The 19,408-nt window shown below is 39.3% G+C and overlaps 1 protein-coding gene across 1 annotated transcript in view; it reads right to left on the minus strand.

Moving 5' to 3' along the window:
- RAPGEF5 (Rap guanine nucleotide exchange factor 5) overlaps nt 1-19,408 on the minus strand; it is a 225,092-nt gene that overhangs the window by 182,675 nt on the left and 23,009 nt on the right. Inside the window, exons 2-3 of the mRNA XM_079151937.1 lie at nt 4,958-5,008; nt 3,034-3,140 (exon numbers count right to left, since the gene is read on the minus strand). Of these exons, the coding sequence (XP_079008063.1) occupies nt 3,034-3,140; nt 4,958-5,008 (158 nt within the window). The remainder of the gene's footprint in view (nt 1-3,033; nt 3,141-4,957; nt 5,009-19,408) is intronic.

The following is a 19,408-nucleotide window of genomic DNA, read 5'->3' on the forward strand; positions in this document are numbered from 1 at the left end:
TTGTCCTCCTCCTCTCTCCCATTACAATTTTAGCAATTAACTAATGGTAATGCATATGCTAACCTCAAATGTAAGTGGGATGGTGGTATTTAGTGACTGATTTATGCAAAGGAAATGAAGTCCCAGAAGCCAGTGGGACTCCTCCTACAGGATGAAATGAATAGAAAACTTTTCAAAGTCTCGAAAGTGAATTCTTACATAGTACATGGGGAACACTTTGCTTCAATTTACTACCAGACAAATGAAAATGAAAATGACCCACTCGAAGTAATCATACTAGCACCTCATCTTTAAATCCAGAACATCAATCAGTCTTTAGATTAATGTTGTTCTGTCCCAATCACAGCAAAATACACACTCCAGACTCTGCTCTTACTAAATCCTAGCTTGGGTAGGATGGCTATTTTTCCTGACTAATGTATACCTCCCAATCCCCTTTTTCAATCTCAACAAATGAAAATAACAGCAACAGAAAACAGTGATAGCCCTTACACACAGCCTATGCGGGAGCTGAAATGAATCCCATGAGTCTGCTTACAACTAGATCCCAAGACTTACACATATGATTTTACTTTTTTAACAAGTCAGATGTGCCTAAAGTTGATATTATCACCTACTGAATAAATGAATCAAAGACAGACAGACAGACAGAAAGAAGCTCTATGTGAAGTAGTCCAACCACTACAGCCCCTCTTGGTGCCTGTCCTGTTAATGTGGTCTGGGCTCTGAACTAGTTATTCTCAGATCTGGGGCTATGAATCTCACCTGGAAAGAATAGGGCACAATGATGCTTTTTGAAGATATTCATGAGCCAAATATGCAAAAGCACTATTCATAAACAGAACAGGCAATGTTTAGCCTATAGCATCTTTTTCAAAACTTATGTAAAGGCTTATATGATTTAATACGGGATTTTAAAGAGTTAATTCATTGTGGTTCCTCCACATACTTCGTATTTGCTTGATTAATGGCTCCTAAGAATACAGAGCCTGCCAAATTTTTTTTGTTAAAAAAAGTATGGTTGGTTGCAAGGAAAGGTTACTACTTAAAAGGCATAAAGGAACTTTCTGAGGCATGAAAATCTCTATCTCCATAGTGGTCACACAGATAATGATTACATAAGTGTGTAATGAATAAAAATTCATCAAGCTGCATACTTAAGACTTGTGCATTTTATTGTGTATAATTTATGCCTCAATAAAAAGACTCATCTTCTTCCAATAGCCTGAGTATTGCTATCCTCAGAATCCAGGCCATGATGAAATGTTTCCCATCTGTGGTCAGTGGAAAAAACAGGAATATTATAAATATGAATTTTTCATAAAGCTAAATTTATTTAACTTAAGGAACATCCTTTATTCTGAGAATACTTCTACTTTTTTTGTACTCATTTATTCTGAGTACTATTTCTACTCTTTATGGTATTATAATGTCATTTCTTAAAGAAAGAAGAGTGTAATAAGTTGTAGTTGTTTCTACTTGTTTTATTTTTGTAATTTTCTTTTGGTATCATTCAGTATGGCTTCATATCTTCACCTGGCAAAATAAAGAGCTGATAATCCACTTTTGGCTTTCCATAAACTATAAACATATGCTCCAAACGTTTTAGGTGTTCACACTATTGGTCCAGCTTTACTTTTTTTTTTTTTATTGTAAACAAATGGGATACATGTTGTTTCTCTGGTTGTACATGAAGTAAAGGCATACCATTTGTGTAATCATAGATTTACATAGGGTAATGGTGTTTGATTCATTCTGATATGTTTTCCCTCCCCCCACCCCTCCCACCCCTCTTTTCCCTCTATATAGTCCCTCCTTCCTCCATTCTTGCTCCCCTCCCTCCCCTCATTATGTGTCATCATCCACTTATCAGCGAGATCATTCCTCCTTTGGTTTTTTGAGATTGGCTTATCTCACTTAGCATGATATTCTCCAATTTCATCCATTGGCCTGCAAATGCCATAATTTTATTATTCTTTATGGCTGAGTGATATTCCATTGTATATATACACTACAGTTTCTCTATCCATTCATCAATTGAAGGACATCTAGGTTGTCTCCACAATCTGGCTATTGTAAATTGAGCAGCTATGAACACTGATATGGCTGCATCTCTGTAGTATGCTGATTTTAAGTCCTTTGGGTATAAACCGAGGAGTGGGACAGCTGGGTCAAATGGTGGTTCCATTCCAAGCTTTCTGAGGAATCTCCACACTGCTTTCCAGAGTGGCTGCAGTAATTTGCAACCCCACCAGCAATGTATGAGTATACATTTTTCCCCACATCCTCGCCAACACCTATTACCTATTGCTGCTTGTATTCTTTTTTCTTTTTTTTTTTTTTTTTTTTTTTTTTTTGGTGCTGGGAGTCAAACCCAGGGCCTTGTGCTTACGAGGTGAGCACTCTACCAACTGAGCTATCTCCCCAGCGCTGCTTGTATTCTTGATGATTGCCATTCTAATTGGGGTGAGATGGAACCAGCTTTACTTTAAACCTGGCCAAGAATACACTTGTTTACTTGAATACATCTCTGCCCTTATTCACTAGTCAGGGAGGGGAAGCCTCATGCTCCACCAATCTGCCTCTCCCCACTTATACTTTTGATGGGACTCACTCTTACCTGGAGAGCAAGCAACTCTCTCTGCTCATGGACCTTCAAAGAAATCCCCACAGGGCCTTGATTAAATCCCTAAAGAAGGGTCCTGTATTTCTCAATATACCACCTACTCAAGAAAATATAAAATACCACATCCAGAGGAAGTACAACAGAATCCACACACGTAGCTGGGGATTCTGTACCCTAACTTCAGAACCAGAGTCTAACTATAAACAAACAAAAAGATAAGTTTAACAAAAGCAGACAGAACACAGCAACCTCCCCACTGCTGGTACTGATATGGCCCCACCTCTCTGTGATCAAGGTCATGATTTAACATGAGCTAGGTTTTTGCTTTTGTTATTTTGTTTTGTTTTGTGGGTTTTTTTTTTTCCCCCCTGAAGTAAAATTTTTGACACAGTGTAGGAAACTGTTACCTGTAAAACCCCTTAAGATTCACTCTGTCTTTCACCAGGTCAGCTGCCTGAACGATAATAATATTCCTCAGTGCTCTTCCTGCACATGAAGAATTCTCTCCATAAATCTGAATGAAAAAGACAAACATTCACTGCAAATGTAGAACAATAACGTGACAATGTGTAAGCTCCCAATAGCATGCTATATATAAAAAATCATGACCAAATCCCTAAGCTTGAGACACATTTTAGCCTATGTAGCTACAGACCTATAATTACCTCATTTTATTTTAGCTACTGGTCCACTTATGCTATTAAGCTATAATAACTATTTTCCAAATGCTAACATACTTTTCCTAAATATAATTATAAATAATTTTCTTTTAAAACACAAAGTTTTCAGTGTAAAATACCCACTATTTTTTAAATATAGTTTTTCTATCACTGAAACAAGTTGAAGAATACTTATATACTAACTCTGACATATTGATAATGCATTCATATAAAGGTCTTGGAAGATGGGAAAATAATTTTTTCCTTATTCAGTGAACATCTTGAACCATGACATAATTTGACAGCAGGCTGTTTTGCTCTGAAGCTTCATTCAGCTGCTGAACTCACAGCTAATTCCAAGCATCCTGGTTTAATCTATAGTATTTCACGATTTCATCTATCAGATAAAAATTTCATTTAGCTTCTTTTTTTAATCTTTGAATTCCCTCATAGGAGTCTATGATTCTCAGGAATGAAGGAGGGCACTTCTCAGCTCTAGAGAGGTCTAGGTCCTACTTTTTAAAACTTCCTTCTTTTATTTGCACCTTTCTCCATAGCACACAGCTATCTCATAAGCAAAGGAGGCTAAATAAAAATGAGCTGTCTGCATAAGGTAAATACTCATGAAAATTTATATATCTTGGTGGATGCAAGCTTACATCTTTTTAAATGTTTCTGGTTAAAAAATTTTTTTGGTGGTGGTAGGGATTGAAACCCAGGCTCATGCCTACTAGGCAAGTGCTCTACCATGTGGCTATGCCCCCAGCACTCTTGGTGAACTCCTTTTGCACCAACAAAACATTATGTATCTTCTCTTGAAGCAAACAAATTGACAATCTCTTGATGATAACCTGGCAGGGAACATGTTAACCCCGCTCTTATACTTCTTTAATCATCACAATACCATCACCAAAAGGCAACCTGATGAGAAAGTGAAAAGGAAGTGATTTATTTTTAACATGTTAAAGTATTTTTTAAAAAATCAAAACTTGGAACAAGTCAGATGACAGAAAGTATTACCAAGGAAGAGGTATGAGTCAGCTGACACTCGACTAGTCCTGACATCACAGGAGGTTCATTCAGTCAGTCATTCAAGAGACATGGGTTGAGCAACTACTAGTATCAGGACTTTTCTAGATGCTGCAGATACAATGGGGAACAAGGTAGAAAACATTTTTGCCCTCAGAAAGCTCAGTCTCCTGAGATCCTAGAGAATGTAAATGTTTGTCAACTGATTCTTTCATGCAACCTGGGGAACATGTCCCTGTCCTTCTCATCAATGAGCACACAGGAAGTACCCCTCCAGTAGATAACTATACGCAAATATCTTACACTATTTGCAAAATATGCTGTTTCTATCAATAGAGAAAATTGAAAAATATATTACATATCTACTCTGCCACATTGATAATGCATTCATATAAAGGGTGTGGAAAATGGGAATCACCTACACCCATCTTGTGAACATCCTGAATCATGACACAATGTTCAGAGCATCTCAAACACCTTCACTGTGTTATCTTTGGTGGAGAGAAAATCACTGCAGAATCCCTGCAAAACCCCACGAGGTCAGGAGCAGAGGCGACAGCAATAACTGAAGAATTCTGTGCCAGAATTTGTGAATCACTGTTACAGAAAATGCTGTAAGAGAAAGAAAAATGAAAAATCATACCTGAGAAGGAGTATGTTCAAGGTATGGATTGGAAATTCTTCTTGACAGAGTCTATTTTAAGAGAAAAACAAGAGGAGAGGTTAGAATCAAGTAAACCTTTGTAACAAAAGAGAAGACACATGCAACAATGGCAGGCCCAGGGAGTACACCTGCTAAAAATTGAGTTTAAATCTCAGTCATGGACCACATGGGATTAGCTTCCTTATTCTGACAGGGTGTTATTCTTCCTTATTCTGGTCAACATTCATACCAAAAGGGCCTCAGGATATTCCACTTGACCAGATTCCAAACTGGGGCGTACAACCAACGAAAGCACCGTAGAAAGTCTGGGATTCTGTACTCATCACTTTATTCTTAATGTGACTGGGATTCCATTCACTTTCATTTCCATTTTCACCTGCTCTGTTCAGACCCTCATCATTGTCTGCCTCAGCTGAAGCGTTAGCTTCTCAGTGGAGTCCTCTGCCCTCTAGTCATCCCTGCTTCAAGTCATCCGGCCAACCTCAACTAAGCTCCCCAAACCACCCCTTCCACGTAGAGGGGGTGCTTTATTGCTTATGGGAGTGAACCCTACGCCACCGGCCCCACCACAGCCTGCCTCCAAGAGGTTTCAAATGTTCTCTGTCCCTCTCCCCACAATCTTCTCCAGTTGAGTAAGATCTACTTGTCAGAAGAGCATGCTACTCATACCCCTGCCTTGGACCACACCATTCTGCATGTTAAAAACTTCCATTTTCCTTGAATCCCACTGACTTCAAAGCCTAGGTGTGTGCATGGCCTCCTGAGCGAAGCTCCTCCCACAGGGTTTTGTTCTTCTTTGGAGCTCTTTGTTTTACTCTTATGCTCACAGCAGCCCCTAGGTGCTCTGCACCGTGCAAGCGTTTCCCCCATGGAATCCACGGGCTCCTTAAGGGAGTGTTGGAACCTTGATTGCTTGGTTTTCACAACATCTAGCACACAACCTTATATCAAGATGCTTATTTTTCTATTTATTCATTTTAGCTATCCATATATCCATATCAACCAAATAAGTATTTGCTGAATGGTTTGTATTGCATGAGCTAATTTCTCCTCCCCAACAATCTCGTAAGCAGCACCATCACCCACACATGCCTGAGCACAATGGAGAACGATTATCACTTCCTGTTGCAGTACAGGGAAAAGAACAGAGAACCTAACATTTACTGAACTTCCAGTCTATGTTTAAAAGCTCTTTATACCTCCATTCCAAAGCTTGCAGTCTTTTGACAGCCCAGAGGTTTTAGCCTGCCGCCTCCACTTCTTAGAATAATTTGCTAAATTTACAAAATATACACCACCAGTATCTGAACCTTCTACCAAATTTTAGCCTAAAAAGAGAATTTCCATTCTGCCCTGTGCCCACTCCACATAACTCCCACACTTCTTATCTTTTAATTAAATTGAAATAAAATTATTGACTCTTTATTCAGAAATGTCAACTGATGCTCTGCTAAAGATGTACAACTTGCATCAAAGAAAATAAATGTTATAAGGTAGGTAACCCATTTTTAATCCCCACTGTTCTGCTCTGCTCTCTACACATTCCCAATTGGCCTTGCCGAGGCCTTTTGTCACCTGACCTAGGTAATATATTCATTTATTTTTAAAACTTGCATATGTGCCAGATGTATAACATGAAAATGAATCATGTTAAATTATTTTCCCCCTAAACAAGGAGAATTAAAAAAAAATATGGCAGACCAGAAGTAACAATCTTTATTGCTCTTCTAATTGCCTGAATTAGCTCAAAAAAGAAATCCTTCACATGGTATAGTTAAAGAGAGAAATTTTTAGGTAGAAACAAGTTCTACAAAACTAGGCAGGGGAATTTTCACAAAAGAAAACAAACCATTTGCCCTTCTCTCTGCTGCCACCCTAAATCTGGCTGTCTCCACACTAGTATTACAGACACACAATCCCACTTAACAGAAACATCCCCCATGGATGGCTTGTATCCAAAGATCGGTAAGGTGAGTAGATAAAGCAATGGGATTCTTCTATACTGAATGGATAACTCTGCTAGATAAGCTGCTAGCCCACAGGGAATGGAGAGTAACATAATAAGAACTGTCTTTTATAGGACACAATTCCTAGATTTGTTGTCAGAAGCTCCCGTGAAGCCTTCTCTTAACAGGTCCCAGGGGAGCTCTGTTTCATTAACACTTGAGGACAGTAGTTCTCAAATTTGTCCACTGAGCTGGGGGGAAGCCACAGGGCTCTTTGGGGATCTCAGTAAAGTACTGACCCCTTAAACTTAAAATAACTCTTCTAAGTCTGTAGCTCTGTAGAAACCATTTTGTTAGTTTTCAAACTGATCAAAAATAGCAAGGACCAAAGAAGTAAGAAGAAAAAAAATAACATGAGGGCTATTTTATCCATTACCTCATTTTTAACAGGTACTAAGAAAGAACTACTAGTTAATTTTATGAGAAGAACCAATGGGCCAACTGGCTGCTGCTCTATGCACTGGGGGACTGCTCTTGAGCATTTACTGGGAGAACATCCCAAGAATACCCGAGAAAGTGCAACCCCCTCTTAATATCCTTCCCTGAATACACAAGTACTCAAGTTGTTTTCCTCCCACCTTTGAATCTCCTGGTTTCCCTTTTCCCCTCAGCAGTCCAGGGCTTCTTCTCAAAGCTCCAGTGGTAACTTACTTCCATTCATTTCATATTTATGAAGAAGCTACTGAGCTCCTTGTCAGATACTGTGGGTACTTCCAGAAATAGATACAACAAAAAGAAACTATCCCTCTTTGTGTGTGTGTGTGTGTGTCACGTATGCACACACACAGGCACATGCACTACTGGGGATTGAATACAGGTATACTCCACGACTGAGCTATGTCCTCAGTCCTCTATTTTTTATTTTGAGATAGGTTCTCACTAAGTTGTGAATGCTGACCTTGAACTTGCGATCCTCCAGCCTCAGCCTCCCAAGTCGCTGGGATTCTGAGTGTGTGCTGACTATACCTGCTAAACCATCCCTCATTTACACAAATCCTTTATCAGAAGATACAAGACTTAAAGAATGCTTTAAATCCAAGAATTCTCCTCCTTGGTCCTGATTTTCCTGTCAGTTTGCTCTGTCATCTCGTGGGGCTATCTGCCACGGTCAAGCATCCTCTTAAAGGCCCTCAACACAGCATCTCCTAGACGCAGCACACTGGCACAGCGATGATTCCTTTCCTCTTACCTCCAACAGCCTAGAGCTATGTAATCTGGATGACTCTCTCACCAAAGAATCATACACCCCACAGAGAATATGAACAACACAAATGAAAACGGATTTTACTTCTAATTTATTTATCTTCCTTTCCATTTTAATGAACCACAGAACATGGTTCCCTAAATGATTCCAGGCAGACTTTATATTTTCAACATTTATTAGAAAACTGCAATCACAAATGGACTTCCAGAAAAAATAATGGCACAACTCAAAAGGATAAGTGATGAATAATACGTTACCATTTTTTTAGTTCAGTGCCTACTTGATTTAAACTATAAGAGTCCACGAAGCTGGGTCTGAACCACACATGAAATTCATTCCAAAGGTGCTAGAAATATCTTGCTGAACATATTTCACCAGATCTTAAAGGGGATGCCTTAGTCCTTAGGTCCAGTAACTTAGGTGACCAAAGAGTAAAAGAAACGAAAGGAGAAGGACTTCAACAGTCACACTTCAGCAGTCACAGAAGTATAACCTGCCCTTGTTACCAACATGAACCAATAAGAACTACCAGATTTATTGATAATGCAAGAATTCAGCTCATGATACGACTTTTTGTCACCTTCAACCACTATCCCTTTTCCCATTCTGAGTGATCAAATAGAATATGGAGTGGTAGAGTAAGCACATTTGAATTTCTTAGAAACCTAGGAATACAAAATGCTTCTATAAGTAACTGATGGGCACAACAAGTTTAAGAGGTTATAGAATAGAATAAAGGTGGTGATCTCTCCAGCAAATTTCTGAGACTGTGGGTCCTTCATAGTCCCAGGATAAACCTGCATCTCAATGAAAGCTTGATTAAGATTAAAAGGACAGAATTCCAGGCAGTCTGTGGGCTTGAGAACTGCACAGGCATCACAAGTTCAGTGCAAGGAAAACTAGAGACAGGAGCCAGCTGCTGAGATGGAAGGGCAGGGAACCACAACACTTTCCGTCAGCTCTGTTTGCAATTTGGGTCCATAACCATTTCCTCAGGGATCTGAGAGACAAGTCCAAAACAATATCCAGTCACCGCCAAAAAGACCATTTGTAATAACATCTCAACATAGCATGGCCACACCAGTCAATGATATTCTTGAAATTATATTTTTCCACTGCCCTGTGATGTGATAAGAAAGCAGAACAAAAGGAAGGTGACAGGAAAAAAAGGCTCACTGAGCACCTCTTGTCTTAAGCACTGCCCTATATTGTACACACCTATTCCTATTTTTACAGGTAAGAGGACAGAAAATCAGAGAAACAATATGTTTTATTTAAGGTCCCAGAACTGGAAAGTTAAGAGTCAAGACCAAGACAAAATTTTGATTGATTCCAAAGTCACTCTCTATTATAACATGCTACATGTTACAAAATAAATAGTATTAGAGTTTCTACTATGTGCCAGAGACCAGACTAAGTATTCTGCCTGCATCATATCACTTCATCCTTAAAAAAACTACAAGGTAGGCCCTACTAATATTATTTTGCAGATGACAAAAGTAGACATAAGAGAGGTTAAAATTTTTGCCCAATTGCAATCCAAGCCTATCTTTAGTTACTACTAAGTGTATCTAACTACATCAAGAAGTCACAAATCGTCTCTGCAAGATCCAGTGGTTCTCAGCCCCAGATGTAAATAAGACCACCTATTTACATTTCCTTCAGGCAACTGATGCCAATCCAGTGTCCCATCCCAGACATACTGAACAAGAATCTCCTTTTCTCTGAGTTCCCGATGTGGTTCTAATGTGCAGCCCCGTTTAAGTAAAACTATAAAAATAAGTTATTGAGAATGGCAGTTTGATCCTCTCCTCATCTGTTTCAGCCATGGGGCTTGGAGCACTCCTGATGTCACCTCTCACACATCACCTGCTGAAGGAAGGTGGGCGCAAGTCATTTGCCAACAGCTCTGGAATCTGAGGCAAAGACTCCAAGTGATTCCTGCAAAACAAAGAGCTGCTGTTATGCAAATCTAACCCTGCACCTGCTTGCGAGGTATGAGTTTCCATAGATCCCATCCTAGACACAGCCCTAAACCAAAGTACCTTCACATCTGCCACCACAGCATAGTACCTCTGTACCTTCTAAAAGGGCATGCCTATTTAATGGCATCCCAGCGTTAAACTTAATTTTGATTTCTCAGTATTAAATGGCTCCCTTCTAGTATAAACACAGTTCCCTACTTAAAATTTATAATTGAAAAGGAAAGTGAGTTCTGGAGATACTTAAAAACATTTCATAATCTTACCTGCCTAGGAAGATAAATCAGCAAGAACCCAAAGCTTCTGGGAAAATACACATTCTAGGTACAATGGAAACAAACCCTAAAGCCTCATCAATTTGATTTTATTCAGTCCTTGGGAAATTATTTCTTTTTGGTTATCTTTATAAACAAGTCTACTAGGGTGGGCTTTCCTGGTTAATGTAATCACAGAAAACCCTTTAAAATTTAGGAATCTAGTAACTCAAGGTTTAGAAAAAAAAATACTTAAATTAGCAAGTTTACCTCCACTTGTCACCAAATTTCCTATTTTCATAATATGAACCTACCCCTGGACCCTTCCCACAGCAGCCAACATGAAGTAACTCCTACTGTTCAAATCTGGGACACTTTGAGCAGCAAAATAAATAATGAAAGTATTGAATAACTATCCATGAATCTCTACTGATGTAAAGAAATAATTGAATAAATAAATGGGAATGAAGGAGAAAAGACAGCTTTTCCTCACAGAACCATTCTAGTTACTAAATACAATAAGAGGGAAAACAAAATCACTATTAGGAAAATACCACAATAATAAATGCTGCAGACAAGAATCATCAGGGCATGCTAAAATGAGATACAGGATATTTGCACAGTGTCAAAGTATCTCCTCACAAGATACTTAGTATGTACAGAGGAGAACATAGTCACTTTACAGTGGAGCTTAGCAGACACCACCTTAATCAAGTGATAAAAACCATGGCCTATCAGGTGACATGATGACATCATCTATCTCCTGATGTCAAAACTGAGGTAAGCAATTTTAATGGTACTCTTGTCAAAATGCATAGCTGAATTTCATAAGAAAATGTCTGACAGCTCCAAAATGAGGGCCATTCATTAAAATAACTAGCCTGAACTCTGCTAAAATTGTTAGCTTTTGGAGAAGCCAAGAGAAACTGAGGAAGTATCCCAGATTGGAGACCAAACAAAACTGCCAATCAAAAGCACTGTGTGTCCCTGATCTAGGGCAAGAAGATTAGTAGGACAACTGGCAAAAGTGAACAAGTCTAAATTTTAGAGCACAGATCAATGTCAGGTTTGAGAACTGTACACATGAAGTTGTGTAAAAATGTTAGCATTGGGGGCATCTGAGGACGGTCCCACGGGAACTCCCTTTAGTACTATTTTTGCAACCTTTAAGAGTAAAATTATTTTTAAATAAAAGTTGTTTTGTTTGTTTTGTTTTAAAGTAATGGCCTTCTTCATTCTTGCAAGTGCAAGCTCAGGAAAACATTCAAATATCATTCCCAAATACAGCGTTTATTTCTTTGCTAAATACTGTACTGCCCTCAACATGATTTCCTCAGGCTACACAAGGGACAAACACCTCTACCTACTGGCTTTCTTGCCTGCTCTGCCTCCAGCACTTTCACACAAATCAGATCAGTCTCCCTTAAACATCTCTTTTCATATCACCTCATTAAAAACAAAAACAAAAACAAAACAGCTCCCCACACCCCCAGGGCTCCAGCCACTCACCTTTCCGAGTTTCGACCTTGCAGTCAGCACCCTCACCAGCCTGCCACACAGCCCCTGTCCGCACCTTTCTTCTACAAGCTCTGCATTAGCAAAGCAGATCCTCTGAAGCCACAGGCCTTCTTACCTCTGCACCAAGCCCTTGCCACCACTCTGCCCTGTGCAGTTCTCCACATCTCTGCACCCTGCCCCTCCTTCAATCCACACTAGTGAAACATAAAGCCCATCCAAGCCCTGAGCCTCCAGGATTAATCTCTTCCTCCAAACCTACAGCACTTGCCTATACCTGCCACTTGAGTAGAAAGGCTCCTGGCTCTACCTGTGGTTCCTTGCCATCTTTCCTCAACCAGTCTCATAAACCCCAGTGGGATTTATACCTTCTGAAAGCCTAGGCTCTTCTATGATGTATGGCAAGAGCTGACTGTCCAGTGGTGACTTTTCCCGATGGCACTATGTCTAGTGATTCCTGAACTCTCAGGTCAAGTGGTAAAGTATATTCCACCTCAAAAATCTGCTAAGCCCATTGCCACCTCTGTCCTGCCTCAATCAACCCTGCTTTAAGTGGTCATGCATAGAATGTATCTATACACAGCTATACGCTGAATAGCATGTGCTTGCTTTAAAATTTAAAGAGTCACAAGAAGATGTATGACTTCATAGTGAAAAACACAAGTTGTTTTGTGTAGGGTCTTAAATAGCTAAAAAGAAAAGTACTCTTTTCATTTCCTGTATTACTCACATGTTAGAAATGAGAAAACTGAATTGCCGGGCATAGTGGAGGACATGCCTGGTAATCCCAGCAACTAGAGAGTCTAAGGCAGGAGGATCGCAAGTTTGAGACCAACCTCAGCAATCTATCAAGACACTGTCTCAGAAAAATGAAAAGGCTGGGGATGTAGTTCAGTGGTAACATACACCTTGGTTCAATCTCCGGGGAGGGAGGGAGGGAGGGAGGAAGGAAGGAAGCTGGAGCTGAGATATATAGTACTTGCCTGGTATGCGTTAGGCCCTGGGTGTGATCCCCAGCCCTGTTATAAAAAAAGAAAAGAAAAAGAAAAACAAACACAACTTAAAGTAGTCACTTTTCTTTCCTTCCTTGGCAATTGGAAACAAATTAGTCTCTTAGATGTTTCTTGTCACACTGTGCATAAAATTTTGAAAGTCACAATATATTAAGGATGATAAGTAGTCTTCCAGTGGAAAGAAGAATTTAGAAATCTAGTTCTACTTCTTATTTCTCAATTACTCAACTAAGATACACAAATGGTACTAGGAAGGTACTTCTGGGGTGACTTGGCCCATTCCAGAACTTATTTCACCTGAACTATGTAAGACAGCTAGGAACTCAAATTAGAGGCCCATGGACCAAACCCCATTGCTACCTATTTTTATAAATAAAGTTTTATTGGAACATGGGTGCCATATGTTTACATATAAGCCTGACTGTTTCCTACTACAGCAGCAGAATTAAGTAGTGGACAGCAAAGCCCAAAGTACTCACTATCTGTCCCTTTACAGAAAAGCTTCACTAATCCTAGTCTAGATGGAATTCACAGAGCAGGATGAGTTCTATATTCTCCCCAGCAGCATACTGTACATTTGATCTGTCTCACCAAAATTACCTCTGCAATTTCAGATTCTTTCCTCCAGCAAGGTTTAAGGCACATTTTCCTCTTCACTATGTTACATTAAAAGAAACAGCAGCCAAAAAACTGTTTTGACCTAAGATCAAAACAAAAAGTGAGGGGAGATACCAGTCAAATGGTACTAATTTAAAATTAAGTAAAAGAGCTCAGAATGGTACCTGCAAGGTGAGTGCTCAGTGCTTATTAACTCACATTACTGTGCAGTACTCATCAAACTTTCCCATGAGCAGACACAGAAGTGTGGGTATCTGTTACTAGCTTGTAAGCTTCTCAAAGGAGAAAACCCTCTTTTTCCCCCATATCCCTAGGACATGGTAGAGTATCATGTCACAAAGATAGGCTCATGGAACACTTTCAGAATTCTCTACATACCAAGATACCAAGTTTCTGTTACACAAAATGAGAAGTCCTAGTGATGTGCTGTACAGCATAGAACCTACAGTTCACAATGCTACATTGTATACTTAAAATTTTGCTAAGAGAATAAGTAGATCTTATGTTATCACCAAAAATAATAAAGAAGAATGGAAGAACCTTCTGGAGGTGATCAATGGGTTCATGACCTAGATTATAGTGATTAAAACAAGGTATATTCTTATTTCCAAATTCACCAAATAGGTTATATTAAATATGTACAGCTTTTTGAACATCAGTCATAATTCAATAGCATGGTTTTTAAAAACAGATGGAAAAGGAGTTTTATTCCTGACTCTTTTTAAAACAGGAACTTCCCATCTATATCACAATCTAGACAAGTCTAAACTGCATAAAACTAATAATAAGGGCCAAATATACAAAAACACTAGTAAATTCAAGAGTACAATATGTTGTTTCAAACAGCTGAATCTTGCACATGATATTTTCTTTGCCTGGAATGACTTTCTTTCATACATTTTTTTCATATAGTTTGTTGAAATGTGTTCATATATGCTCAGATCACCCTTTAGAATTCATTTATGTGTTTCCAAAGCATTTTAGATTCCAGATTATATTTGGATTTCCTGATTCATTATAAGAATTTTAAAAAGACAGGGTCTATGTTGCACTCAAATGTCCACAGTGTCTAACATGATGTGCTGCATATAGCTACTTCTCATTAAACATTTGTAAAGTGGGGAAAATCCAGCTCTCATAAATGCCCTCTTTATCCCTGTTCAAACCTTTCTTAGCTCTGCTCACCTTTTGGAGTCTACAGCCCCTTCCTTTGTGCATTGCACCTTATGGAAGGCAGTCTTGCATGGCCGTTGAATAGAGCTCTGGGTTCACACTGCTGGAGTCCAAAACCCATCTGAACCTCTTAAAAAAGTGTGTCCTTGGACAAGTTAACTTCTTTAGGCCTTTGTTTCTATCTCTTTAAGTGGATGAGATAAAAACTGTTCATAATGTTATAAAGAATAAATTATTTAAGACAGTGATTCTCAAACTTCAGCATGCATCATCAGAATCTCCTAGAGGGTTTATTGAACAGACTGCTGGGCCCCCCACACAGAGTTTTGCATTTAATAGATCTAGGGTGCAGACGGAGAATCTGCATTACTAACAAGTTCCCAAAGAATGCTAATGCATTGGGTCCTGGAAGTACACCTTGAGAACCACTAACTTAAAATTAAGTAAAAGAGCTCAGGATTGTACCTACAAGGCGAGTACTTGGTGCATGTTAACGTGCATTACTATGCGGTACTCTTTGAACTGTGTCATGAGCAGATACAGGAGCGTGGGTCTCCCTTACTAGCTTGTAAACTTCTCAGAGAAGAGGATCCTATTTTTCACCCACATCTCTAGAACATGGCAGAGTGTCATGTCACAAAGATAGGCCCATGGAACTCTTTCAGAATTCTCTGCATACTAAGAGAGAATCGTCTCACCAAGGCTCCTCCTGGTCAAAAGGGAAAACAGGATGTATGCTAAAGAAAATCCTCCTAATTGCAACCTCCCCAGGGCTCTTACACCAAGCACCTCCTGGACATGGGTTACTTCATTCATGCACTTGACCCATGAGTTTAGGTCCCATTTCCCATACTTGGGAGTCTGGAAGGGCTAACTTGGAAACAAAAGCTAACTTGTTATTAAAGTGCTTAGGGTCAGGGCACTTTGCCAGTTGGGTACAGAGCTGTTGTGGGTTTCTGTCAGTGGCAGCTTACTATCACCACTGTTTAAAACTCTAGGTATAGTGAACTGTGATATAAACAAAAGTTTTACCTGGAGGCTGACAAGTGAAAACTCTATAGTTCACCCCAAAGCCACAGCTACTCCTAGTTACACATCTTCCTTGGGGCTCTTAAATCTTTTTTTTTAAATATTTTTTTTAGTTGCCAATGGATCTTCAATTTAATTTATTTATTCACATGTGGTGCTGAGAATCGAATCCAGGGCCTCACACATGTCAGGCAAGTGTTTTACCACTGAGCCACAACTCCAGCCCCTCTTGAGTCTTCTAGTTAAGAATTCCTTTTAGAATTCAAGAGGATCAAAATTAAACTAGTAGTCTTCAAATTCATCTATACAACTTCAAAAATGTATGGCATGCACTCTCCCAGGGGTGTGACACTGATCCTCTGTAATTCTGCCAATAATCCTAACAGCAGTGCTATAATCCCACACTGCAGACTCTTGGGATCACAGAAGGTCATTTTTCTAGTTCCCTTGAGGTCATCTAAGGTAGTTAGGGACTTTATTTCTATCTGGTGGAATTCCAGTTTTAAAAAAATTTTCCTCTTGAGAGATAAGGCTAGTGTCTCTCATTGGTTAACATCTTACTCTGCCACAAGAAGGAGGCTTATGCCTTCCTTCTTTTTTGCGTTAATCACAGATAAAATTGTTAGCTTTGTTGTCCTTCACTTATTTCACAATACCCAAGTTAGCTGGTACTTGAGTCTTATGGGTTTGTGAGACTTTTCTGAGTTACATGACCCTCTTTCCTCATGCATGTATGTCTTCTTAAAATCTGAGGTCCTTCAAAAGTTCACTGTATAACCACACTGGTCTCTTTCACTTCCTTTTACTTTTCTAATACATTTGAACAGTAATACTAGAGAACTGGAATTTCATTCACATCTTGTGCTGTATTCAGTGATGTTTAATGTTTCCAGCTATGACACCCTATCACTTCTCTTTATTTGATGAAATCAGATTCCACAAAGTGCAGGGTTCATAATAGGGTCCTTTCTGCAGAGGTTCCTTCTCTCTAATGGTAAGAGCCTGATTACTATTGTACTCTTCGATGCTGACAACTTTCTTGCCCTGTGGATGCCCCTTGACTATAATAGAGTTATGTTATGATAAGCTCATCCTAAGTTGAAAATACACTTGATACACCTAACCTCCCGAACATCCTAGCTTAGCAACACAGTACACATTACACTATTGATTGCTCTCCTTCCTGATTGCTTGGTGGACTGGAAGCTGCTTTTCACTGCAGCTGCCCAGCATATCAAGAGAACACTGTACCATATAAAGCTAGCCCAGGAAAAGACCCAAATTTGAAAAAGTAGGGTTTCTACTGAGTGCATATTGCTTTGGAACCATCATAAAGCCAAGAAAATCTGAAGCTGAACCACAGTGAGTCAGAGGCCATCTGTTTATCCTAACCTTCCGAGCTCCTTGATGCTGATTTAGATTTTACTCTACCTTCACCAAATCAACTTCTTTCTCAGCTACCCACTATATTATTTCTTCTAACCTGTCTGGACATCCTTTTTTTTTTTTTTTTTTTTTTTTCCCTCTAATAAGTCATCATAGAGTCTTTTTGTCAAATTGTTTCTTCCTCCTTCTTCCTGCAACTTTCCACTCTGGTACAAAGACTCGCTATGTGCCAGCAAACATCACAGTGGCCCCTTCAGCCAGAATGAGAAAGGCACCCATACCCTGCAGGTCACCACAGTGTGTTCTGATATCCTAGAATTCAAGGGGATCTCTGGTCCTCTCTGGAAATTCCCCTTCCAGGGTAGCAGGCCTCAACCAACTGGCAATCTGTTCTTGCTCATTAGGAACCTCCCATAAGACTCCTGGAATGTGAATAAAGCCACCTAGTAACCACCTTCCTGGAGCCCATCTCAGCTAATCTCCAGGTGGCAGTAATCCACAGTCACCTACTCCCTTCCAGAGTGTGGTCTGTGGACCAGCACCATAAACCACACCTGCAAGCTTCTGGGCCATGCAGATTCTCAGGCTCCACCCCAAAATCAAAAGCCCTCAAGATATTAACAAAGGTCCTCCTGAAAAGGACTATATGTGCAAAGAGAGTCTTGAAGATGTTGCTTATTCTATTTTCTCTTCTTAAGGAAGAAAAATGGGGCTGGGATTGTGGCTCAGTGATAGAGTGGTTGCCTGGAATGTGTGATGCCCTGGGTTTGATCCTCAGCACCACATATAAATAAATAAATAAATAAATAAATAAATAAATAAATAAATATCCATTCACAACTAAAAAAATTAATAAAAAAGGATGAAAAATGCACATAGTTCTATTAAAAGTGTTAAGGCAAATAGACCTGTTTAATCCAGTATTTCCCAAACTCATCTGACCAAGGAATCTATAAAATGTATTTATTTATTTAGCTAAACATCCATGATCATCTGAAAGCACATTTGTTACTGTTAACATAAAACAGTATATTAAAAGGCTGTTTCAATGTTTAATCACCTACATTTGACAACTACAAAAAGTACTTCTCTAAACCTCTTCGGCTGGCCTGTCTACCAATGACTTGTCAGTATTAATCAGGTTTAGATGTGAAGTTGCCTCCTACTTTCTTGGTTGGGGAAGTCAAGCAAAACCATGTCTCCAAAGTAGTTCATTCTACAGTCAAAAGGAAAAATGGTAGAGAGGTCGACACTAGAGCTACCAAATCCTCAGAGTGAAGTTACCTGCGATTACCTACAACTTTCTCGACATACCTTACCTCCTCTTTATTTTTTTTCACCATTTAAGAAGAAAGCCACATTCTGATTCCAGTTTACACATATTCCAGTAAATGACCCAAAATCAGCTATAAGATTTTTGTATTCACTCCTTCTTTTTAAGAATAACTGTAATAGATACCTCAGAATGAGGGGTCCCATTGTAGAGCACTCTGAGTAATCAAGCTTCATTGTTAACACCTACAGCTATACTCCTGCTTTCTATCTGAATTAAATGAGCTAACAAACTTAATTTCTTTCCTAACTTTATTCAGCCCAGCTAGAGTAAGTCACAACCCTGATTTTTAAAAAGAGGATGCTTTCAAATATGTTAACACTGACAGATTATCTGTCTCCAGATGGAAGACCTAAAGTTAATACAGCGCCCTACATTCCAAAAGCAGAGGACTAGGGGCTCAGCCAACACAAGACACATTAAGAGACCTTTTGCTGCGGTATGTTTGCTACTCAAAGGGCTTTATAACCTGTGTTTCCCCGGAGCACTGTGCTCCTTCCATTCCCTCACTCCCAGGCCTCATCCCTTCCTGCACCTTCATCTGGGTACAAGATGAAACATGCATCTCTTACACATGCTTTAGTGAGCCGTGACACATGAAATTTTTCTGGTGAAAAGTGAAAAATAAAAGTAAAACTGAAGAAACAGCATAAGATCAACTATACTTCAAGCAGAATCACCTGAGACCAGCTTAGGCAACAAAAGTAAGATGAGAACCCAACTAAGAAACAAAACAAATTAAATAGAAAACAGTATAAACCAAAATGATAACATAATGGGCTTTATATACTGGGCTACTAAGTAGATTTTTAAACCATATATATTATACTTATAATCAGGAATAAAAGTTAAAACAGCCAGGCACAGTGGCACATGCCTGTAATTCTAGTGGCTAGGGAGGCTGAGGCAGGAGAATC

This window comes from Sciurus vulgaris (genome assembly GCF_902686455.1).
Source record: "Sciurus vulgaris genome assembly, chromosome: 8".
In the NCBI taxonomy this organism is placed as follows: Eukaryota; Metazoa; Chordata; class Mammalia; order Rodentia; family Sciuridae; genus Sciurus; species Sciurus vulgaris.